The sequence below is a fragment of the Cucurbita pepo genome, chromosome LG20 (assembly GCF_002806865.2).
Source record: "Cucurbita pepo subsp. pepo cultivar mu-cu-16 chromosome LG20, ASM280686v2, whole genome shotgun sequence".
Classification (NCBI taxonomy): Eukaryota; Viridiplantae; Streptophyta; class Magnoliopsida; order Cucurbitales; family Cucurbitaceae; genus Cucurbita; species Cucurbita pepo.
The window spans coordinates 6,882,727-6,908,550 of record NC_036657.1 but is presented as its reverse complement, the minus strand read 5'-3'; the positions used below and the strand labels follow the sequence as shown (position 1 = coordinate 6,908,550).

Genomic DNA, 25,824 nt, shown 5'->3' with positions numbered 1-25,824 from the left:
GATGTCCCACATTAGTTGGGGAGGAGAACAAAACATCCTTTAGAAGGGTGTGGAAACCTTCCCCTAGCAGACGGGTTTTAAAGCCTTGAGGGGAAGCCCGAAAGAGAAAACCCAAAGAGATAATATACGTGTCAATAAGAATATAAGAGAGTATTATTAAGTGTGTAAGAGGTAAGTTTAATTGGGTTAGATGGTGCCCTTTGCCACGGTCATGCTCGTCTAAGACGTGTTGCCCATGACAATATGCCCATGACAAGCCAAACCCTTTATGTCTTTCCATGTTCTAGTGTTTTCCTTTTGTATTTCTAGGGAGTATAACGTTTCGTAAAAATCATATCTAGGTCTGCCAGACATAAAATGCCTCAGAATGTACTATAGGGGGATATGACTAGTTGTCAACTTCTCCCTACCCAAGGTTATATACTATAAGCCGTTGTTGTTACTCTCTTGCTTGCTTATATAACGTCTCTTTCTGCCCTCGTTTTCTAAAACCTTCTCTTAAACCGAGGCCAGAGGTTCGAGTATACGTCGCTTGGCCGTAGGTGACACAAGAACGAATTGGCTTAGCTCACTTGTCATTGGAAAGTGAGTGCCGCACAATCGCAAGTTCGCTGCCATCAAGAGTGCGATTGTGACATCCTTCACTATCACCTCAAAAGTTAGGGATTCATCGTGACATTCGATGAGCGACTCAGTAGTTAAGTTCGTATAGTGAAACATGTAAACTCAACAAATTTGATGTCAATCGGACATCAGATAGATGCTTCACGTTGGTGTAGGGCTATTTATTAAAATGACGTAAAAATGTCTTAGAATGTACTATAGGAGAGACATGGTGTTAGCTTTTCAACATTCCTAGGTCTCATGGCTTGAGCGAGCTACCCCTTGACACATGTGAGTATTATGGAGTGAGTGAGCACTGTAAGACGAATGTCTCGGACGTCTTTTTTTAAAAATGGATTTTCGAGGATAGTGTCAGGTGCTTGCTAACAGTGCACCCCTTTCCATGCGTTAAAGGTTAAAATATAAACTCAAGCTCGGGCACATGAGTATTATGTCCCTTTAAGCATTATAATGGTCGACGAGCCTTAGTAAATGTTAAAATCACTTGACAAGTATTATAATGCTCTCGACCAACCTGAAACTAATGTCACCTTTTAAAAAAATTAAGAATATTTAACGTTTATAACCGATGTTAGTGATACATCGTGACTAGTAAACGCTCGATGTTTGAACTTTATGAGATTTATATGTTAATGTAACATGCATCGTAAATAAATAAAATTTTAAAAAATAATTATAAAAAACGGACAATCGAACCCAACCCGAAAATAGTCAAAATATTAAACTATATATTAAAAAGTCAAAATTGATATAAAGTATTTAATTTTGCTAAGACTATCGAAAAGTTGCATCCGATTCTATTTATTATTTTTATTTTATTTTATTTTTGAAGTTTGCCCTAATTTCTATCTTTCCATTTCCGCTCAGCCTCTCTCCCTCCACATCCGTTGCAAGCTTGTAAAACCTCCAACCGGCAACCACCGCCTTCCGGCGTATCGGACGGCGGCCTACTGTCACTCTCTATCAAGACGTCTGGTATTGCAGCTTGTAGGCTCAAATCTCAACCATTTCCTTTCTCCTTCTTCTTGGTGTGATTGTTTTTTCACTAAGAAGTCAATTTCATGTGATTTATGCTCTCTCAATTATCATTTCTATGTAATTTATTTGTTCTGCCTCCGTGTTTAATTGTTTTAGCTCCATGATGTTGGTAGATTATGCAAGTACTTGGGACTTTATTTCAGAATGTGTGTGTGATATTTCACCTGCGGCACTGATTCTTTTTAGTACGCCCTCTCCGCCGCAGTCTCATCCATTGGCATCGAATTTTCTTTCTTCTCTTTCAATCTCCCTGTCTGCGGAACTGCGCTGGCACACCTTTCCGACAGATTCGGATTTTTTAAAAACTAATTGATCTATTGCATATAAATATGAATTTTGTGTTTGTCTAAACTCTATATTTATGGGTCTAGTAGATCGATCATGAATTTTAAAAAATATCGAAGTTCTGAACTAAATTTGTAAGTTTGAAATGTCAGGTGCCAATTAGTCAATCTTCAAATTCAGGACTAAATTTGTAATTGAACATTTTTTTTTTCTAATCCATTTTGTTTTCTTCTCTGTTCTTATGTTTTTTAGTCTCTTTTGGTTGTCTTATTTTTATTACTACTCGTTATTTGCAGCATTCAAATATTTATTTTTGTTTTTTTAAGCTTCTTTTGTAATATATAATTCTTCTCATTGTCAAAAGCATTTGATTTACAGGGTAAGCATACTCCATCTGTCGTTAGTTTAATAATTTACTAGTCTCTCACTGGCTTTTTCTCATTCCGCGAAGAGCTTTTTGCCATTCTCCACGAACCGTTGCTCTGTTCTGAATATAAGGTATTGACATACCTTTTTGTCTCCCTTTGTCACTTCCTCCTTTGAAGTTCCCCCTTTAGACTTCAAATCTGGGAGTTTGTAAAGGTTTTGTTCTAATACTACTTTGTGTGTGTGGTTATTTTTTCTTTTCTACTTTGGGGAGGGATGAATTTCATTGGTGAATGTGGGTTTAAGCCTCGGTTTATGTTGTTGACTTCTAAATGTCAAGGGAATGACCCAGTTCATGGATTGAATTAACATACATGGCTATCTAGACCAGTTAGGATATTCAGGTATTCGGTTCACTTGCGGTCCTGTCTTCATTCGTGTGTCAAATGAATTATTGTATGGGATAATTTTTTCCAAGATTAAATACTTTTTTCACCGACTAAAATGAGTGTGGAGTAGTCAACCTGAGCATGGCTGAACTGGGTAAAGCATATGCTTTCAACTAAGAGATCTGAAGTTNGGGAGGGATGAATTTCATTGGTGAATGTGGGTTTAAGCCTCGTTTATGTTGTTGACTTTTAAATGTCAAGGGAATGACCCAGTTCATGGATTGAATTAACATACATGGCTACCTAGACCAGTTAGGATATTCAGGTATTTGGTTCACTTGCGGTCCTGTCTTCATTTTATGTGTCAAATGAATTATTTTATGGGATAATTTTTTCCAAGATTAAATACTTTTTTCACTGACTAAAATGAGTGTGGAGTAGTCAACCTGAGCATAGCTGAACTGGGTAAAGCATATGCTTTCAACTAAGAGATCTGAAGTTCGTGTCCCCCATCTCCAAATATCTTGTTGAACCGGAAACAAGTGTGAAGTAGATAAAATTACTACTTTGCTATGTAATTGTGTCATATATTGTTTTAAAATATAATTTGATGTTTGGTCATCAATAATTTGTAGGGTTATGAAGTTATCTTGTAGTATACAGTGGCGTGGTACACGTGATTTTATAGGCTAGACTTCATGTGCACTCCTAAGATTTACTTTCTTTGTGTTTTGTGGTTATGAAATTCTACCTTCATGTTTCAAGATAGAAGGAAAAAGAACTTTGGAAGTTGTACCTATTTTATTTTTCAATCTAAATGGTTAGAGTAAATTACAATTCTGGTCCAAGAGTTTCCACCTGTGTCTAATTGGTCCTCAGACCACATGCAAAAACTCAAGGAGCAACGGTGTAATTTAGCCTAATAATTATAATGGTTGAGAGACAATGGTTAAAATGATGGTTAGAAGTGAGGTCCCTTGTATCTATTGGAGATTAATTAATTTTTAAATGGTACTTCTTGTCACTCTTTACATATAGTCCCTTAAATTAGGATCAAAGTAATAGATTTGAGTTCTAATATGCACCTTTCCTGTCACCCTTTTAAATGGGAGTGGTTTCTGAAATATGTGCATACGCACGATATGCCAAGTTTTAGATGACAAATGAAAGTTCTTTTATTAGGTGAATTAATGGAACTTGACCTACATGCTTGCCGTGTAAATGTTCTGTATGCCTTAAATTTTTAGATTGCTTCTTATGGTGTACTTATGATGCTTTTGCTGCCTGCAGATTTTTCAGTCTTACAGACATGGCATCAGAGAGTGGGAAAAGCTTTGCTCGGAGGGACAGTCTCCGAGATATTGAAGCAAAGGTTCGAGTTTTGTGGGAGGAGAATGATGTTTTTAGGGCAGAGGCATGTGAAACACCACCTAAAGCGGGCGAGAAGTTCTTTGGAAATTTTCNATGGTTAAAATGATGGTTAGAAGTGAGGTCCCTTGTATCTATTGGAGATTAATTAACTTTTAAATGGTACTTCTTGTCACTCTTTACATATAGTCCCTTAAATTAGGATCAAAGTTGAATAGATTTGAGTTCGAATATGCACCTTTCCTGTCACCCTTTTAAATGGGAGTGGTTTCTGAAATATGTGCATACACAGGATATGCCAAGTTTTAAATGACACATGAAAGTTCTTTTATTAGGTGAATTAATGGAACTTGACCTACTTGCTTGCCGTGTAAATGTTCTGTATGCCTTAAATTTTTAGAGTGCTTCTTATGGTGTACCTATGATGCTTTTGATGCCTGCAGATTTTTCAGTCTTACAGACATGGCATCAGAGAGTGGGAAAAGCTTTGCCCGGAGGGACAGTCTCCGAGATATTGAAGCAAAGGTTCGAGTTTTGTGGGAAGAGAATGATGTTTTTAGAGCAGAAGCATGTGAAACACCACCTAAAGCGGACGAGAAGTTCTTTGGAAATTTCCCCTTTCCTTATATGAATGGATTTTTGCATCTTGGTCATGCCTTTTCCGTTTCAAAATTGGAGTTTGCTGCAGCATATCACAGGCTAAGAGGTGCAAACGTCCTATTACCATTTGGTTTCCACTGCACAGGAATGCCTATCAAGGCCTCTGCTGATAAGCTTGCTAGGGAAATCCAACAGTTTGGTGATCCACCTGTCTTCCCTTCTCAAACAGAAGAGCAAGAAAACTTGAAAGCAGAAGCTGAGGATACAAATGAAAGTAATCCAACATTACCTGACAAATTCAAGGGCAAGAAATCTAAGGCAGCTTCTAAGTCAAGTGGACAGATGTACCAGTGGGAAATCATGCGCAGTTTTGGTCTGTCTGATAGTGAGATATCCAAGTTCCAAAATCCTTATAATTGGTTGACATTCTTTCCTCCTGTGGCTATGGAGGATCTTAAGGCTTTTGGTTTAGGTTGTGATTGGAGACGATCTTTTATTACCACTGATATGAATCCATTTTTTAATTCATTTGTACAGTGGCAAATGCGAAAGTTGAAATCCATGGGGAAGATTGTGAAAGATGTCAGATATGCTATATATTCAACCTTGGATGGCCAACCCTGTGCAGATCACGATAGAGCATCTGGTGAAGGGGTTCTACCACAGGATTACACACTGATTAAGATGGAGGTTGTGGCTCCTTTTCCTCCTAAATTGGGAGTGTTGGAGGGTAGGAAAGTGTTTCTAGCTGCTGCAACGTTGAGACCTGAGACCATGTATGGTCAAACAAATGCATGGGTACTACCTGAGGGTAAATATGGAGCATTTGAAATTAATGATACTGATGTATTTATTATTACCGAACGAGCTGCCCTTAACTTAGCCTATCAGAGATTTTCTAGGATTCCTGAAAAACCAACTTGCTTGATTCAGTTGACTGGCAATGATTTGATAGGCCTCCCATTGAAGTCCCCTCTAGCCTTTAATGAGATCATTTATGCTCTTCCCATGCTTACAATTCTCACAGATAAGGGAACTGGTATCGTGACCAGTGTACCTAGTGATGCTCCTGATGATTATACGGCCATGCATGATTTAAAATCAAAACCAGCTCTTAGGGCCAAGTATGGCGTTAAAGATGAATGGGTGCTTCCATATGATATTGTTCCCATTATTGATATCCCAGAATTTGGAGATAGAGCTGCTGAAAAAGTTTGCTTGGATTTAAAAATTAAAAGTCAGAATGAGAAGGACAAGCTTGCTGAAGCTAAAAGATTGACGTATTTGAAAGGATTTACTGATGGAACACTAATTGTTGGTGAATTTGCTGGAAGGAAAGTGCAGGAAGCAAAGCCTTTGATTCGGAGCAAGCTAATTGAAACTGGTGAAGCTATCCCATATAGTGAACCTGAGAAGCGTGTTATCTCCCGGTCTGGAGATGAGTGCATTGTAGCTCTTACTGATCAATGGTGACCATCACCTATGGCTATAACCAACTCTTTTAGTTAATGATTAAGCATATCATTATTGACCTAACAATGATTCTAATTTCTACTCTAATGGTAGGACCTAACAGTGATTCTAATTTCTACTCTAATGGTATTCCTAACAGGTACATCACATATGGGGAATCAGAATGGAAGAAGTTGGCTGAAGAGTGCTTGGCCAACATGGATCTGTTTTCTGATGAGACACGGCATGGATTTGAGCACACACTGAGTTGGCTCAACCAGTGGGCATGCTCGCGAAGTTTTGGCCTTGGAACTCGTATCCCTTGGGATGAACAATTTCTAGTTGAATCATTATCTGATTCCACCATTTACATGGCTTACTACACCATTGCTCACTTTTTGCATAATGGGGACTTGTATGCATCAGATGCCTCTGCAATCAAGCCCGAGCAGATGACCGATGAAGTGTGGGATTTTATCTTTTGTGGTGCTGCAGAACCAAAATCAACTGGTATCTCACAGTCGGTTCTTAATAAGATGAAACAGGAGTTTGAGTATTGGTATCCATTTGATCTTAGGGTTTCTGGAAAAGATCTTATTCAGAATCACTTGACATTCTGTATTTACAATCATGCTGCAATTATGCCAAGGCACCATTGGCCTCGTGGGTTCAGATGTAATGGGCACATCATGCTTAATTCTGAAAAGATGTCTAAGTCTACTGGGAATTTTAGAACTCTGCGTCAGGCAATCGAAGAATTTTCTGCCGATGCCACACGATTCTCATTGGCTGATGCTGGCGATGGTGTAGATGATGCAAATTTTGTTTTTGAGACTGCAAATGCTGCAATATTACGTTTGACTAAAGAAATTGCATGGATGGAAGATATTCTACAGGCTGATTCAGCTTCATTCCTTAGAACAGGCCCTCCATCAACTTATGCTGATCGGGTATTTGAAAACGAAATTAATATAGCTGTTAGAACGACCGAGAAAAATTACAAGGATTACATGTTTCGGGAAGCTCTGAAGACCGGTTTTTATGATCTCCAAGCAGCTAGGGACGAGTACAGGTTTTCATGTGGCGCTGGAGGCATGAATCGTGATTTGGTTTTCCGTTTTATGGATGTCCAGACGCGACTTATTACTCCAATCTGTCCACACTATGCAGAATATGTTTGGAGGGAAATGTTGAAGAAAGAAGGATTTGTTATTAATTCTGGCTGGCCTTTGGCCGATTCTCCTGATTTAACTCTCAAAATTGCGAACAAATATCTCCAAGACTCAATAGTTTTGATGAGGAAGCTTCTTCAAAAGCAACTTTTAGGATCTAAAAAGGGCAACAAGAAGGGTGCTCCTGTTACAATGGTGATTGAGGACAAGAAATTAACTGGCTTGGTATATGTGAACGAGCAATTCGACGGATGGAAAGCAGAATGCCTAAGGATACTCCGAAGTAAATTTGACACGACTAGACGTACGTTTGCACCAGATAGTGAAATAATGGAGGCACTACAGAACAGTTCAGTTGGGCAGGCAGCAGATTTTAAAAAAACACAGAAGCAATGTATGCCATTCTTGAGGTTTAAGAAGGATGAGGCTGCTGCACTTGGGGTTCAGGCCTTGGACTTGAAGCTTCCATTTGGGGAGATGGACGTCCTTAGAGAGAACTTGGAGTTGATCAAGAGGCAAATAGGTTTGGAAGAGGTGGAGATTTTGTGTGCATCTGATCCAGATGCTGTTGCAAAAGCCGGTGCTTTGGCTTCATTGTTGACTCAGAATCCTCCATCCCCTGGGAATCCTACTGCCATTTTCTTAACAAGTTGAGAACAATATTCAAGGCATTCTGGTGAGGGTTAATTGTCTTTCTGGCTTTATACTCTACTGTTTTATTAGACTCGCTATTTTTGCTAAGTTCTTTATGCAATTCTAGATTTCTGATCTTATAAAGAGTGAATTTCTTTTGGCCCAAAAAGTAAATTTTAATAGGTCGGTGTAGTTTTCTTTGAAGTTTTAGTTTCAACACGTTGAATTATGAGCTTACAAAATTTTGAGGATGGGTAGAATGTTATAATTGTGAAGATATGTAACTGCCGAAGCCCACCGCTGGTAGATATTGTTCTCTTTGGACTTTTCCTTTTGGGCTTCCCCTCAAGGTTTTTAAAACGCGTCTGCTAAGGAGAGGTTTCCACACCCTTGTAAAGAATGCTTCGTTCCCCTTTCCAACTGATGTGGGATCTCACAATCCACCGCCTTTGGGGCTCAGTATCCTCGTTGGAACTCGTTCCTCTATTGATGTGAGATCTCTTTAGGACTCAATGTCCTCGCTGGCACATCGCCTGGTGTCCACCCCCCTTTGGGGCCAAACGTTCTCGCTGGCACTCCACACTTTGTCCACCTCCCTTTGGGGCTTAGCGTCTTCACTGGCACACCGCCCTGTATGGTTCAGATACCATTTGTAACAGTCCAAGCCCACCGCTAGCAGATACTGTCTTCTTTGGGCTTTCCTTTTCGAACTTCCCCTCAAGATTTTTAAAACGCGTCTGCTAGGTAGAGGTTTCCACAGCCTTATAAAGAATGTTTTGTTCCCCTCTCCAACCGATGTGGGGTCTCACAACCTACCCCCTTCGAGGCTCAGCGTCCTCGCTGCCACTCGTTCCTCTCCAATCGATGTGGGATTTGACAATCTACACCCCTTCAAGGTTAAACATCCTCGCTGGCACACTGCCTAGTGTCCACCTCTCTTTGAGGCTTAGCGCCTCATTGGCACACCGCTCGGTGTCTAGTTCTAATACCATTTGTAATAGTTCAAGCCCACCACTAGTAGATATTGTCCTCCTTGGGCTTTCCCTTTTGGGCTTCCCCTTTTGGGCTTTCCCTTTTGGGCTTCCCCTCAAGGCTTTTAAAACACGTCTGAGGGAGAGATTTCCACACCCTTATAAAGAATACTTGGTTCCCCTCTCCAACCGATAATGAGATCTTACAATCCACCTCCTTCAAGGCCCAGCCCCCTCCTGTCCCTCATTCCTCTCTCCAATCTGTGTGGGATCTGACAAGATAATTTCAACTAATACTTTTTGGTATGATGGTGGGAGATGGCTTCATTGGTTGTTGATAGTGGGAGATGAGGCTTCATTGCTCAATATGGTACAGAAACAAGTGTTATGAGTAGGTTGCGAGTGGCAGCTTTGTTTCCTTGTTATTTGCAATCCGTGCATCTACTGTTGGGCCAAGTTTGTTACATTGAACTTTTCACGCATTATTTTCAACTTTAGTGAAACATAATCTATAGTTTCTTGCAGCATCCTGCTGATGTCCAAGTATGGGGTTCATGGTTTTCCAAGTTCTACAATGCATTCCCGTTACTCGAACTATCCCTTCTTTCATTGCCAATGTTACTCGTAAGGCTTCGATTATGAGCATATTTCAGTTTTGCTGCCTGCTGCCATGAGTAAACTTTACTGATTGTGAACTGAATGGTAACTGTGAAAGTTCTTATTAATGATAACTTGTTTGCATTGTTTAACAGAAGACAATTTCCTTGCAAAAAAAAAAAAAAACATTTGTATATCACACTGTTGCTACTAATTTCACTTTTCACTTGTTAGATCAAGGTATACTAAAATCTTGGTTTTTGGACCTATGTTTTCTTGCTCTCTTGATTCACTAAATTATTTCATTCTCTTTTGTTTGTTCTTTTGAGCTGTAATGTAATGTATGGCTTGGAGTGAAAATTGTTGGAAAGTATCCATGTATTTCGATTAATAATCTTTATTATAGATCGATATGTTGAAATTCTGCGAGAAAGTAAAGATTTTGTGGTACGGGAGGGAGGGCATATGCTATCGTGTCGGAGCTATGGGAAGAGAAATTATAGAATTTACAGTGCTCGAGAGATCTCGGATCGGATGGATGGGTTCCTTGCTAGATTAAATGTTTTTTTATTATAAGTTTTTTGTGTGTATTCTTTCAAATTTTTTTTTAATGAAAAGGTTTTATAAGATGGTTTTTTTATTATAAGTTTTTTGTGTGTATTCTTTCAAATTTTTTTTTAATGAAAAGGTTTTATAAGATGGGTATGTTGTAATTTGAACTTCAAGAGTGTCTAAGTTTTTTTCTTAAATCACCTTTGTTTAAGCCATCACGAGACTAAACCTTGAAACAAACAAGAACTCGTCGAAGTAACTCAACAAATTTCATCACAATCTAGTGTCGATTGAGAGGATAATTCATCTGGCGTTCAAGTTGATCACGAGATGAAGTTGCAAGTTTTATCCATCACCTTAACACTCAAATAAAGACAACTAACCAAAATCTCGAATCGAGGCAACATGATAACATGCAAACAGACAAAATTCATTGTTTTTAGATGGTTTGTATGGTCGATGGTGAGAGTGTTGAGGAGCCTAATGATCTGAATAAGATTCACGACCCAACCTAATCATTTGTTTTTAGATTAGTTTTGATTGAACGGTCGAATTGTTTATTTTTTTTAATTATTTAATTTTTTTTAATAGATTAAAAAAATAATATCATATTAATAACTAAAATATCAAATATGTACGTTAAATATTTCTAATTTTTATAACAATTTTAAAAATATGGTAAAATTGAGTTAGATAATAATATGGTAAAATTGAGTTAGATTATAATTAGAAGGGTTGAGAATATAGCGTCTTAGGAACACTTTTTGATTCTTTGGAAAAAGAAAAAAAAAAAGAAAAATCCTCAATCCGCGAGACACATTCATCCAGCCACTAAAGGCACAATCCACGTGAAATCGGACGGCCATAAAATAAAATTATTTCGACACACGGATCGCCATCCAACGGCCAACCTTCCATCTCCTTTCTCTATAAATACAACGAACTCTGTCAGTTTTCTTACACAGCAGGGACCTGAGTTTTTTCTCTGTAGATTTGAATCCTCATCTCCCAATCTCAAGCGCANCAACATCTGCTATCGTTTCTGTAGTATCTATCCGGTTCGGGCTGGTGTCGATACCAGCCTCAATGGTTAGTTTGTTATGCACTTGATGTTCAAGGGAAATGACTCGGTCGTGTGATCATCTGCGTTTGATGTTGCTCCAATGAAGCTTGCCATCTTCTTCTCCATCTGATAAACTCAACTAGGATCGAAGTACCGCTCATCACGACACCGAACCCGGTAAATGTTGCAAGAAGAATAGATAGAACTGCTTGTATTCCCACCTATTGCAACCAGGGAAGCAACACCAGATTGAAAATAACATCTTAATTCAATAAAAAAGATTTATGTGCATAGAGTTCTCACCACGGTGTAAAAGATATGTGCGAAGAGAACGACAAGAGCAAATTGAAACGAGGCGTACACCCAGACGAATCTTCTCTTAACTATATATAATTCACGAGGTTAGGATACTGAAAATTTGAAATCTCGTTCCATAATTAGTTCCGANATATATAATTCACGAGGTTAGGATACTGAAAATTTGAAATCTTGTTCCATAATAAGTTCCGAAATGAANAATTCCTCATTGACTTGAAAACACAAGTAAACAACACCACAAATCTCTCATTTACACACAGCTTAGTTTGCCTTGACTTAGTTTGCCTTGACTTGATCGAACTTGCTTGCGAAACCATCTATAGTATACGTAGCAAATTCAACATCTGCTATCGTTTCTGTAGTATCTATCCGGTTCGGGCTGGTGTCGATACCAGCCTCAATGGTTAGTTTGTTATGCACTTGATGTTCAAGGGAAATGACTCGGTCGTGTGATCATCTGCGTTTGATGTTGCTCCAATGAAGCTTGCCATCTTCTTCTCCATCTGATAAACTCAACTAGGATCGAAGTACCGCTCATCACGACACCGAACCCGGTAAATGTTGCAAGAAGAATAGATAGAACTGCTTGTATTCCCACCTATTGCAACCAGGGAAGCAACACCAGATTGAAAATAACATCTTAATTCAATAAAAAAGATTTATGTGCATAGAGTTCTCACCACGGTGTAAAAGATATGTGCGAAGAGAACGACAAGAGCAAATTGAAACGAGGCGTACACCCAGACGAATCTTCTCTTAACTATATATAATTCACGAGGTTAGGATACTGAAAATTTGAAATCTTGTTCCATAATAAGTTCCGAAATGAAAAAAACGATCACACTAATGGCTGCAAAATGACCACTTTTTGACACGATGATGGTCGGCGAACTCCGAAACTAACAAAAACGATAAAGATCAGATAGGGTTATGCAGCATTATTAGATTGCCTACCCATAGTTGATGAGGTCATGGATGAAAGCAGTCCAAGTACACAAGAAAAAGGCAGGGATATCGCGATTGCACCACTGCNTGAGGTCATGGATGAAAGCAGTCCAAGTACACAAGAAAAAGGTAGGGATATCGCGATTGCACCACTCCCCATTCTACCGACCTGAAAGACGACGACGTTTTTCAAGGGAATGTGCCAAGAACTCGATGAGCAAAACGTAGAGACGAGAATCGTACCAGAAGTTGCTCGAGAAAACAGAAATAGGCAAGCATGCTCACGATGACGAGCACGGGAACTTCCTGCCAGACCCTAAAAAGATTTGCACATTGAAAGTTGTATCAATAGGATGATCATAAAAGAACAAGCTATACAAAGATGAAAATGGATGGTATGTTTAGGTCGAATACCTGTAGCCATTGACATCTTCCTGCAGAGCTCGGATTGCTCCGGTGCTTCGAGCTCGAATACTTTGAATCCGTAACAGAGTAACGGGTAAGTTTCGGACCTCTTCCTTGCAGATATCACATGTCTTATTGCCCTTGATACTAAACCATTTGATGGCACAGTCCTCATGTGCCAAAGCCAGTTCACCTTTGCAGCTGCATTCCATCTTTAGCGTCTCTCCGCCCTCGCACAACTCGACCAAACAGATTCTGCAAACAGCTTCTTCTTCAGGTATATCTTCACCAGCATTATCTTCTTCTGAACCATGAAGAAGACACCATTAAATTAGTTCTTGAATTGAACTTTTCCCCTTAACGTGAGTAGAAGATCTTGCTAGTAACGCCTTTGTAACGGCCCGAGTCCACCACTAGCAGACATTGTCCTCTCTGGGCTTTCCCTTTCAGGCTTCCCCTCAAAATTTTTAAAACGAGTTTGCTACGGAGAGGTTTCCACACCCTTATAAGGAATGCTTCGTTTTCCTCCCCAACTGAGATGGAATCTCACAATCCACCCCCCTTTGGAGCCCAGGGTCCTAGATGACGCTCGTTCCCTTCTCCAATCGATGTGGGACCCTCCAATCCACCCCCTTCGAGGCCCAACGTCCTTACTGGCACGCTGCCTCTTGTCCACCCTCTTCGGGGATCAGCCTCCTTGCTGGCACATCGTTTAATCTCCGGCTTTAATATCATTTACTATAGTCCAAGCTCATCACTAGTAAATATTGTTCTTTTTGGGCTATCCCTATCGGGCTTCCCCTCAAGGTTCTTAAAACGTGTCTGCTAGGGAGAGGTTGCCACACCCTTATAAGGAATGTTCCGTTCTCCTCCCCAACTGATGTAGGATCTTACAGCCTTAACCGTTCGACTAACTCCAAGTTAGTTTCATTAGAAAGAAAAACGAAAAAAAAAGTAATAAAGAAGTAGTCGATATTCTTTCATCGAATCATACCAGCTTCCTCTATGGTTACATCTAGCTTTCCACTTCCTCCCTTCACAAGCGGAGTCGAAGGAATAACACGAAAAAACGAGTCCATCCTCCTCAAGCTCGACTCTTTATCATTCAACGGGACCGAAAGAGATCGAGAAATTTGTCGTTGCGCTCCTTTCCCCTGCACAAAACACAAAGATCAAATAACATTACACAAGTTGTATACGTGTTCAAATATAACTTCTTGTCACCTATACAACCAGACATGAAAAGAACAAAGAATTTGTTGAAAATGCTCGAGCCTTCGACCCGGTTAAAAGGAGAACAATGACACAAGTGGATACATACCATAAGGTTGGTAGCTCCTCCTCTACTTCCTCCATGTGTCGATTCGGGGTTCGAGTGAATGATCGTAGTAACAGGTAGAGATGAAGTCCTCTTTATCCTAGGGGTAAATATCTTAGTAAGAGACAAGGACCTAGCTATTGAAGGCTTCTCTTGAGCCCCATTGGATGAACCTTCAAGAACAACATTGGCAACCTTCTCAATATCTGAAGAACTTCTATGGATGAAGCTTAACTTGGGAAAAAGACTTCTTATAGATGATTTGCCTCTAGATGAAGATGGACCAGGTGATCCAGATCCATTAATTCTTGCATCTGAGGGGCTTGGTGTCAATACAAAATTCACTTTCTTAGGAGTTTGAGGCATCTTTATAGCCTGATAATCTCGAGGCGACGATTCGGGTGTTCGAGACGGTATCTCGAGTATAAGATTCGGTCTCTTCCATTGATTAGAATGCTCAATTTCCTCAGTTATCCCAGCTGTGCGCTCATCCTGGATGAAGAACTGAATATAAGAACATAGAACAGGAACAAGAACAGGGCATTTCACAGCACACTCAGATGAAGATTTTAGGTATTAAAACTAGTGATAATCGATCACAAATCAACAGAAGAGTAGATATCATCACGATTCATCAGTTTAATATAAGGATTCAATACTTAGAACATGAAAATCTAGACTAAAACAGCTACAATCCTTCACTCCTCTTGCATCTTAGCTCAGTTTAAGTAATGTTCTTACAGAATTGCATAAGAAAATCAGAGGATAAAGAGAAAACCCATTAAAATAAACGAGAAACAGAAGATTACCCAGAAAAGAAAACGTAAAAGGAAACAGAGAACATCGTTCATTCATTGATCATACCTTTTCGAGAGGAATTGAAATGGTTCCCTCACGTGAACCCATCTCGGTTCCTTCAAGAACAAGCTTATCCCCGTTTTCCATTAGAGCTTAGAATCCACAAACCGCACAAACCCAGAAGAAAAAACTCGCCAAAAACCACGAAGAACATTCAAATTCGATCGGCTTTACACAGAAAAGAGGCCGGAGAGAGAGAGAGAGGGAGAGAGAGAGCTTGGAGAGGGGGAAATTAGAAAGAAATGGGGAATGGGGTGTGAGAAAAAAGTGAAAAAAGGATGAAAGAAGAAGCCCCAACGCTATATTTATTGCAGCAAAAGGTGGAGCTACTGATGCCACTGGCTAAGCATTGCTCTTTGCTGTGGCATGTCTAACTGTGGAGCATACATTCGAAATCTTTTTCTAGTAAATGCGTTTTAAAAATTTTGAGGGGACGTTTGAAACGAAAAATCAAAGAGAACAATATTTGTTAGCGGGGAGTTTGAGCTGTTATAAATGATATCAAAGCTAGACACCGAACGATGTGTCAGCGAAGAGGCTGAACCCTGAAGGGAGTGGACGCGAGGCGGTGTGCCAACAGGGACACAGGCCCCAAAGGGGTGAATTGGGGAGTCCCACATCGATTGAAGAAGGGTTCGAGAGTCCGGGAGGGAGGATGTTGGGCCCTGGAGGGGGTGAATTGTGAGATCCCATGTCAGTTGGAGAGCAGAACCAAACATTTTTTTATAAGGGCGTGGAAACCTTGTAAAGACTAGAGCTTAACCACTCCACAAAAACGAGATTTCAAGTGGCCTTAGAGAGCGGTTATTCTTCTTGCTTCCTTTTTGTTCTCTTGTTCAATTCAAGTTTGGTCATTTCTTAGATTTCTTCCTTTAAGATTATATATTTACAAGTTTACGAACTTTCGTTGGCGTTTTTTAAATTGAACTTTATGGGTAAAGATCATAAACTTTCAATTTTACGTCACATTATGTCAGTTTTGATAGTAAAGAGTTCGAGTTCAGCTAAAATGTTGGCGAGAACAAGAAAAAGTACGTGAGAGACAAATTGTCACTCGTGAATACAATGAACGAGTCATAGTCAATTTTGTCAACCTCGTCGATAGTGTAATGAAGGATAAAAACGACACTAGCGTCAAAGAGGAAGAGAATAGAGATTCCGAGGATGATGATTTCGTGTTTGATAGATTCTCCACTTGTCAATAATGGAAAATATGAATGAGCATATATTCTATTTTCAATTTTTGATGGCGTGAAATTTACGGACTTTCACAATTTATTTATTCATTTTAATTATATATATATATTACTACATTTTTTAGGTTAAGACAAGACATTTATGTACAGCTGACGACGACATCGCAACTCAAGACCATGACATATGCATAAAATAATAGTATTTATTTTCTTAGATTTAGACTAGAATAGAATCTTTTTAACTTATTTATTTTATTTAGTCTTTTGGTGTGTCGTTTTAAGGATGTTTTTGAAACACGCAAGTCTATGATGTGTTTTAAGATAAAGGTTATGTTTTATGAAATTTAAATGAAGTCTTCCGCGTTTAATATTTATGGTACGTATTACTTACATATATATATATATATAAGGATCTAAATTTGAACTTGATGACTCAAACATTCTCCTGCAATATGATACGTGGTTCGGTTACTTACACCTCGTTTCCAAACATGAACACTATCCTCACAAATTAACATGAGGATATCTTTGGATTTCAATTTTCAATTTCCAAGCATAAATACTATCCTCACAAACGTTCTTCTGCGATATGGTACGTGGTTATATTTCAATTTTCAGCCTTACAAAAAAAACATCAACTCGTAAACCGAATCAAAATTTTAAAATTTTCAACAATTCAACCAAACTCAAACTGAATCAAAATCTAATTTATAAGAAACAATCGAGCTATTGATTGATCCGTGATATTGATATCAAACCGTATGAATTTAAAACCCTATTTTGGATTGAGGTCTCATTATTTATATATTTGAAAAAGGGATAAATCTCTCGTACTTTCTCGATACACACTTGACCTAATGAAACTCAAAGTCGGGAACTTAAAAAGAGAGAGAGCGAACGTGAAAGTCCATCCAACAATGAGGAGTTAGTAGATTGCAGTAGGTTCGAACCCCGAGAAAGATAGAAGGAAATTAGTCAACTTTGATTGGTGGCTGAATATTTTTTATACAAATTTGTTGTTGGTGGGTGAGTTGATGATAAATACTTGCATTTATATCCTCTTTTTAGCACAATTAATGGGTTCAAATCATTTTGTCTCCCAATGATTAATCCATAGAAAAAAAAAAAAAAAAAACCTCAAATTTGTTTAAATAATACACTTAATTTTTTTTAATTTGATTAATATTTAAAAAAAAATTTAAAAATATATTTACTATTGGACGGATTTAGTTAATACTCCATTTAAAAAATTTTGATGAATTTTAGAAATTACATTTATAGCGGGTTGAGTTAAGTTTTTTTTTTTTTCAATATCAANAATAATACACTTATTATTTTTTTTTTAATTTGATTAATATTTAAAAAAAAAATTTAAAAATATATTTACTATTGGACGGATTTAGTTAATACTCCAGTTAAAAAATATCGATAAATTTTAGAAATTACATTTATAGTTCGGGTTGAGTTAAGTTTTTTTTTTCTCAATATCAATTGAGTTAATTTTTGAAAAACCGAAAAATTCGAATTAATACGCCGGTTGACATTTTTTTTTTGTCACGTTGATCCAACCAACAATTCTATTTTTAAGATTATTACGAAGATGAAGGATATTTGTGGTTTGTAACAAATATTAGTACTGAGTTGTGACTTTGTGAAAATTTAATTATTAAAGTAATATGTATAATGGAAAAATAAGGGTTTTTTTTTTAAAAAAATAATTAAAAAAACCTCGGGCAATCTAACCCAATTCGTTCAAAAGATTTCACGAACCCAATCTCATCTAACTCGTGTATAAAATTCTAAAATTCCAACTTAAAAAATTTAAGCCATTAGAAGTTGGAATATGAATAATAGCCATTAATAATTGGAATAAAATAATTAAGTAAAAGCTATAATCAACCAATATAAATTCTCAAAATTATTTGAAAAGACATCAAAAGATTAAGTAATTATCAGTTTATTTTAAGTAATAATTAATTTTAATTTTTTTTTGTAACATTAAGAAGATATATGCCATCACGAATAGACTCTATGCTTGAATTTCTGAATGAATGGAATATCATCGAAGAACCTAAATTCTAGTTGAGCTGAACATAGAAACAGTTAACTAGAATGAGCTTCGAGCATCAAGTTGAGCCTAAAACTATACGTAAACCTATTGCTTGAATGTGTACGGGCTAAGTTGGATAAAATTGTTTGACGCATGAATAACACCTACTTTGTAACCCTGTTAATATGGAACTCATGTGTATGTTTGATTATGAATATTATGTTGATATGACAATGTTCACGTCTTATAAGATACCATGATGTAGCATGTATGATAAACATGAATTAAACATCATGAATATGTCTGTACGTCCCGTGAAGAATTTATATTTGATATTGAGCTACGTTTAGGCCTGATTTGTGTTCCTTTCTTCTTCATTAGTTTTGGGTAGCAAGAACGTAGTTGATCGGACCTAGATGTTAATGATCCCATCTAATGGGTTCGTGCGTGCGTGTATCGTGTGTAGAGAAATACTATGCATTTAACTCTATAAGTAAGCTCAAAGGACGTAATAAAAATTTAAAAAAAAAAATTTAAAAGAAAAAGAAAGTCATATGAAATGGTAATGAAAATTATTTTGATTTTCCATATTATGGTAGGAATATAATTCCAATGGTAATGGAGCTGCCAGCTCAGCTAGGGCGTGGGTGTGATGATTGGAGTCACCTGCAAATCGCCGATTAAATCCTTATTTTTCCTTTTGGTTTCTACTTTTTATTTTTTATTTTTTATTTCTTTAATTTAAAATTTTAAAATTTTCTTGGGAGAGTGTGAATTCGATGTAGAATATTTCGTCTTAGATTATTAAAATAAAATAAAATAAAATAAATATAAATTAATTACCGATGGATCGTTAGAGAATTATAACAAGTGTTATCTCTCGATTACTGTAGAGTACACAGCTCTCTCGTAAGAATTTCGTTAGGGTTTTCCTCATTACTCGAGCTCTCGTTTAAACGTAAAGGCTTAAAGTGAACCAAGTGAAAATGATTTGCTGTGTACTTCTGTAAGATGAAAACATGAAACACATTATGAACTGTGGAGAGCGATGACGTTAAGGCTAGGTCAATTTGCTCAAGAATTTCAAATGGTCTAATAAAACAGAACCTTATAACATCCTTCATTGTCCTCCACCTTTAGGAATACCCTATCGTCGTAACTATTCTATCTACTTTGTGTTGTTCGCATCATTCGTGACTTGGTGTAATAATTTAAGCCCAGTACTAGCATATATTGTTCACTTTATCTCGTTACATATCGCCGTCAGCCTTATGATTTTAAAATACGTTTGCTCGAGAGAGGTTTCTACACTCTTATAAGGAATGTTATGTTCCCCTTCCCAACCAATGTGAAATCTCACACATGGACCAACTTAAAACTCAACAACTTGAGTTCTTCTGCCTCATCTTAGCAAACAGGGGACTTGCACCTCTTTTCATATAAGGGTGGCAAATGGTGTCGTGTCAATGGTTACTTGATAACTATTATTATAAGCACACTCCATAAGGTGAAAGCGGGGATGCGAGAGCCCCAGTTACTTGAAAAATCATGCGTAGCATGTCTTTCAAGGTTTGAATTAAATGCTCGGTTTCTCCATCCATCTGTTGGTGAAATGTCATGCTATGTGCTAAATGCCCTTCGAAGACTCTGCCAAAAGCTCGAATTTGCAACAAAAAAAAAAAAAAACCACATTTAAAAAAAAAATTATAATTTTCTAGTGATACTAGAGAATATTTTGTTGGTGAGAGACACCAATTAATAAAAGAAATTACTTTTAGAATTAATTTAAAATTTTAGGGTTTAATTTAATTTAAGATGGAAAAGGTGGCCTTGTAAAGTTGCAAGCTTGAGTTCTTTTTTCAAGGCTTTCCTTTTATTATTACTTTTTTTTTTTTTTAATTTCTTTTTTCGCAAATTTAAAAGATTAAAACACATCTTCCTTCACCTTGAAAGAGTTGTCTTTTGACTTTTGGACGACCACAATTCAAACTAATTCATGTTTTTTTTTTTTTTAATATAATTATAGGAACTACTGATACCGAGTTGAAAGTGTAAAAGAATTGAAAGTCACTATCTATACTAACAAGGTATATCTTCCTTTTCACGGGCTCAATCTTAAGAACTTTAGGGTTAAGCGTGCTTTACTTAGAGCAATTTTATATTGGGTGAAGTCGAAATTTTCGTAAAATACATGTGAGTGAAAAACAAAACATGTTGGAAGGACTTCTGTTGGTATGTTAAAAGCGAAAAGTAGATAACGTGACCATGTTGTTGGGGATGCAGGAGAATGTCGGGACCATATAATCTAATTTGACTATAATCATTCAAACCATATTAAAAGAATTTGATTTCATTTTTAAATATATAAATTTGTATTAAGATAAAGAGAATAACTTTGTTCCAAAGGCAATGGAATGGTTGTGTGGTCCCACAAAAAAATTGTTCTTTGATGAAGATGTTTCATTTTCAATTTAAATGTGGTTTGTGGGTGTGGGACCCACATTCTATATAAAGTTTATTTAATTAATTATTTTTATTTTTAATATTAATTGTATAATAAAAAGGAAAATAAAAATAAAGTTATTTTTTAATGAATATGTTGCTCGAATGGAATGAATAACATAGAAGAATGGAACGAACGAGAGAGAAGATGATAGAATGAATCAGTTGAACGGAGGAACGAAGAAGAGAAGATCGCTCACGATGAAGTTGGGTGCACTTTGCGAGGATGGCACGACTGAGGAGAGAAAATTTTAGCACTAGAGGCATTCTGTAATTACCTATTCCAAGGATTCAGATTAGGATATATAATATGAATTCGACTCTTGATGGCCCCGACTTTCCACTGTAACATGGTCACGAGGCATTTTGTAATGACTCATGCTTAAGGTTTAGAATCTGAATTCAGTACTTGGTGGCCTGACATTCACTTGAGACATGGTCACGAGACATTCTTTAACGACCCATGCCTAGAATTCAGAATTTGTATTTGGTACTTGGTGGCCCGACATTCCCCTGTGACATGGTCATGAGACATTCTGTAACGACTCATGCCTAGGATTCATATCAGGATATGCTCAGAATTCAGAATCTAAATTTAGCACCTAGTGGCCTGACATTTCCTTGTGACATGGTTACGAGACACCCATGCATAGGATTCAAATCAGGATTGATTCAGAATCTGGATTCGACATCTGATGGCCTTGACATTCCCCGGTGACATAGTACACCCCATTTATTCGGGTGTCACGTGCTGACCAGCTTCCTACTTGGTTTGTCCTCATACCACATCTTACTGGGAGAGATATCGCTTTGAAACCTTTTGGAAGGTTACATAGGTTACATAACCCTTAACCTTATCTTACCGTACCTAAAGTTATTCCATTGAACTTCGTGGTTTCCTCGAAACTTGAAGGACTACAAAATCAAAAGCTCTGATACCAATTGCGTGAAGAAAAAAAGATAATACAACATTAACCATTACACACACTATAAACGATAAAAAGAAATAAACCCACAATTAAAGTCGTCTATTTTCTCCTCACTAGTCAAGTAGTCATTCTAATAAATCACGAGAACAAAAAATAAAATATATGATAAGAAAAGTAAGATCGAAAGTATACTCAACTCTCATACTTGGTCGGGCTCATTGGACTCATCGAATGAGGGAGGGGTTGACTTGGTCAAAGTCCTAGTTCTATATGTATGTATTTAATGTGGTGTAGACATCCCTAAGCTCGTGGTTCTCACTCTTCCTTCTAGTTTTGATTAGTGTCGACCATGATTAGTGATAGTGATATGAAAACCTTAACGAATTGGATCTAAAAATCCTCGTGGATATACAAACTCTTAGATCACAGATACTAAAGTTTATAACGTCTCATTTTTAACGACTTTTAAGGAGAATATTTGGGCGTCTCATTTTTAACGACTTTTAAGGAGAATATTTGGGCATGTCAGGGGAGTGAATAGGCTTTATAAAGTGATTAAATAGTCAAATATTTGGATGCTATAAAGTAGTTGCCATCTAGGAATAACTTAGATTCTTTTACCATTAACAAAAAGGTAAAAAGTATATAGGGCAGCTTACAAGCATTTGAATTTCATTTCTTAATTAAAAGGTAAAACAAAAAGTTGTCAATCACTTTTTATTTTTCTTAAAAACTAGAAAAAGAAACTATATATATATAAATAAAAAAATAAAAAAAAAAACGAAAAACTCAATCCAAAATTCATTATTTAAGGGTTGCAGACGATTCCTTACTCTCTCTCTTTTCTGGCGAATCAACTACACAAACATCAATGGTATCAGACTTGTGAGTATTCTGTGCAGCTATGGCAGAGACAACAGCAAAACCATTAGTCTCCATTGATCACCTCGATCTTTCTTTGCTAGATCTTTCTTTGCTTACTCAAGGTGCTTCATCTCGGTCTGGGCAATTAGGTTAGGTGTAAAAAACGTCTAAACCCGACTCAAAACCAACTTGCCAGATGTAAAAACATGAATCTTTCCACACAATTTGCAGTTATATGAGCCTTGCCTTGAGAAAAGACTAAACCAAAAGAGAGTTTTTTCCTATAAAAAATGGACAAATTCAAATAATAGCAACTTCCTGGGGGACTGCTTTTCTAGACCCTCAAATTCTCACCTGTTCACATTTTCAGCTCAGAAAACACAAGAATCAAGCTGGTTTCATAACACAATATCTCTTACCTTCCTGTGATCTCAACAATCCAGGAAGAAAATTTGAGCTTACCTGACCGATTACGAGTTAAAAACGACGCGTAAGAAAGGTCTTTCGTGCTGTTTTGAGCTGCGAACAGTAAGATATGATGATAGGAGAGTAGACTTACCATTGAATCAAAGCATAGAAATGTTAGAATTGAACAATAATCCAATGACCGGAGAGGCTATAACTATTTATTAGTAAAGATGCAATGAAGGAAACAGGATGAATGTGACAAACAGACAATAGAGAACTTAGATCAAACTAACCAACAGGACAACACAGAAACAGAAGAGACACTTGAAAAGCACATTCAGAAACTGAAAAAAGCATTACGGGGATGAACAGTTGTAGCCGACCGAGGTAAATGTAGCGAGGGCTCCATATGGGACAGATCTAGCGATGGAGTCGGGCTCTTCTGTCGAGTTATTTTATAAGCAACCCATGACAGCGCAGTTATAGACGAACACTCCGACGTGCTCCTTCACACCAAGAAACTTCCAATCCAAGGCTCCATTCCTCATGCCGAACTTCGGAGAACAAGCGTTGAGTACGATTGCTTCACCGTTCGGACCTTTTTGCCCACCTACGACAAGAAGCTCCTCACCACAGGCCTTGAAAGCCAGGCCCCAGCCATTTGAAGAATCCGCCCTCAGAGGAAGCCTTCCCAATACATTCCATGAGTTTTTTACTTTGTCATACCTCTTAACCAGGTTAGTTAAATACTCCACTGAATATAATTGGTTATCCACTACGGCAACAAGGGGAGGAGCCTGAGCAGCCCTGTTAACATAAGGATACATTCCCTCAATTTTCCTCCATTTTCTTGTTTGAAAATTGTACTCCTCCCCACAAGTTAATGAAACGGTGGAGCTCGACATTCCACCGATCACATAAAACTTTTCATCCATAAAGAACCCCGAACACAATCTACGCGGGGTCGTCATCTTCGGTAACATTTCCCATGTGCCCAATGAAGAGTCATACAACTCTGCTGAATCTAAAATATTCCCATTTATATCACTCCCACCTGCTACAATAGCAATTGAACCAAGGCTACCTGAGCCAAATAGACAGCGAGGTCGATTCATTCCTCGACACTTTGTCCAACTATTACAAGTTGAATTATACTTCCATATAGCAAAATCAAACATCTCACGCCCGAAAACTAACAGTTCACTACCAACAGCCAACGATTCCTTGTCGGCGTGATTGAAACACTCATCACAAGGCATCTTTGGCAAAGTCATCCATACTTTCCTCAAAGGATCATATGCTTCCCAACCCTGTAAATCACAAACCAGATACACCCAATGCTCTTTAATGCCCAAACGTTTTCTCCAACCGTATAAATCACCATTTCTAACCAACTCGTTAAACCTCGAGTTAAGGCACGACAATGAAGTGTAATCCGATTGGCAAGCCCAAGCAAGACAATTCAAGGCAACATCATCAATAAGACCAGGGAACAATGAATCACTTGATCCAAGGTGATGACCATCATCCACTCTTCCACTTGAGTTCAAATCCAAGAGATGATGAGGTACTTCTTCTTTAGCATCCAACTCCATACAAGTATCAACACAAATTCTGTTTTTCATGTTAATAAACTCTTCAGTATACCCAAAAAAACCCCCACCAAATCCACCAAACAAAAACCATCAAAAAGAAAAGTTAAAACAAAAAGTTGTCTATGCCATATCTCAGCAGCATCCTCCCCACATCCAGAAAGAAATTCTGATCCTTATGAGCAATCAGATTCCGTCTGCTTATTCCTTCCATTAATCCAACAATTTCAACAACCTAGTCCGTGATAGACTCCTAAATTTCTCCATATATATATATATATATATATATATATACAATTACCGAAGAAGCAAAACACCATTCATCTTCAAACCATTCAAATCCAAACAAACAAACAAACAAACAAGAGGATTTGGAATCCTTATACCCTGAATTGGGACGCCTTTCCGGAAGCATTCGAGCCACTAGCCGGAAATTCCGACAGAATCCTCATCTGAAAAAATCAAGAACACAAAAGAGCAAAAAGAGTCAACCAACAATTCCGACTCCATTACAATTCATCACAAAAATTCAGGGTACAAATCCGATCCCAACCAAAGAAAATCACACAGGTCGAGATCCAAATCAAATTAAAACGCGGATCCAGCAGAAGAAACACAAAATCAATAATCCAAAAAGGGGGGGAAAGAGCAAAATTACACACCAGGAAGATTGGAGAGTGAATCGGATCCTTCCTTTACCTGTGAGCGGACAAAGAGGGGACGGAGAAAAACATATCGCCGACGGAGGGCGGAGGGCGGAGGGCGGAGGAAGGCGGCGGCGTGAAAATTGAGAGTACTGAGAGAGAGATGGAGGGGAGTGGGGGCAATGGAAACCAGAAAAATAGGCAGTTTTGCAGCGATTGCCGTACATTTGGATACTTGTACCACCTCCTTCTCTTTACCATCATCACTTCCTCTAAAGCTTTCTTTTTTCTTTTTTCTTTTTCTTTTTATTTTTAATTTCTCTGACAAGAAAAATCATATTCTTTTTATTTACTTTCATATATATATATATATATATAAAGAATTTGAAGATTCATTTACATATTTTCAAAGAATAAGATTCTTTGATACACTTAGAGAAAAGGTAATAATGGAGGAAAATATATATATATATATATATATATATATATATATATATATATATATATTATTTTTTACGATTTTTTAGGATCTTCATTGTTGCAGCACATTTTGAGCTTACACAATAAAAGTTGTACTAGTTTAAATTCACCGCTAATAGATATTGTCTACTTTGAGCCTTACAGTTTTAAAAACGTATATGCTAGAGAGATGTTTTCACACATTTACAAGGAATGCTTCATTCCC

At 37.5% G+C, this 25,824-nt stretch overlaps 3 protein-coding genes across 7 annotated transcripts; 1 reads left to right on the top strand and 2 right to left on the bottom strand.

Moving 5' to 3' along the window:
* Positions 1 to 1,438: 1,438 nt before the first annotated feature.
* LOC111782809 (leucine--tRNA ligase, cytoplasmic-like) lies at positions 1,439 to 9,734 on the top strand. 5 transcript variants are annotated; one of them, XM_023663614.1, is made up of 5 exons: positions 1,439 to 1,652; positions 2,326 to 2,445; positions 4,514 to 6,139; positions 6,283 to 7,970; positions 9,414 to 9,734. In XM_023663614.1, exons 3-4 carry the CDS (start codon positions 4,533 to 4,535, stop codon positions 7,946 to 7,948), a joined length of 3,273 nt encoding a protein of 1,090 aa, XP_023519382.1. In that variant the 5' UTR covers positions 1,439 to 1,652; positions 2,326 to 2,445; positions 4,514 to 4,532; the 3' UTR covers positions 7,949 to 7,970; positions 9,414 to 9,734. The 5 variants fall into 5 exon arrangements, with proteins under 5 accessions (XP_023519382.1, XP_023519379.1, XP_023519381.1 ...); XM_023663611.1 differs by lacking the exon at positions 9,414 to 9,734 and adding an exon at positions 3,993 to 4,164 and having other exon boundaries at positions 4,686 to 6,139; positions 6,283 to 8,131; XM_023663613.1 differs by lacking the exons at positions 2,326 to 2,445; positions 9,414 to 9,734 and adding an exon at positions 3,993 to 4,164 and having other exon boundaries at positions 4,686 to 6,139; positions 6,283 to 8,131.
* Positions 9,735 to 11,635: 1,901 nt separating this feature from the next.
* Positions 11,636 to 25,304, bottom strand: LOC111782735. The gene is made up of 10 exons (XM_023663528.1): positions 25,293 to 25,304; positions 14,961 to 15,170; positions 14,100 to 14,588; positions 13,773 to 13,932; positions 12,788 to 13,082; positions 12,617 to 12,689; positions 12,530 to 12,542; positions 12,383 to 12,460; positions 12,109 to 12,188; positions 11,636 to 12,026 (listed from the first exon to the last, which is right to left on the bottom strand). Exons 2-10 carry the CDS (start codon positions 15,039 to 15,041, stop codon positions 11,856 to 11,858), a joined length of 1,440 nt encoding a protein of 479 aa, XP_023519296.1. The 5' UTR covers positions 15,042 to 15,170; positions 25,293 to 25,304; the 3' UTR covers positions 11,636 to 11,855.
* On the bottom strand, positions 23,032 to 24,748 carry LOC111782736 (F-box/kelch-repeat protein At5g60570-like). The gene has a single exon (XM_023663529.1). The coding sequence runs from the start codon at positions 24,526 to 24,528 to the stop codon at positions 23,359 to 23,361; it is 1,170 nt and encodes a 389-aa protein (XP_023519297.1). The 5' UTR covers positions 24,529 to 24,748; the 3' UTR covers positions 23,032 to 23,358.
* Positions 25,305 to 25,824: the final 520 nt, after the last annotated feature.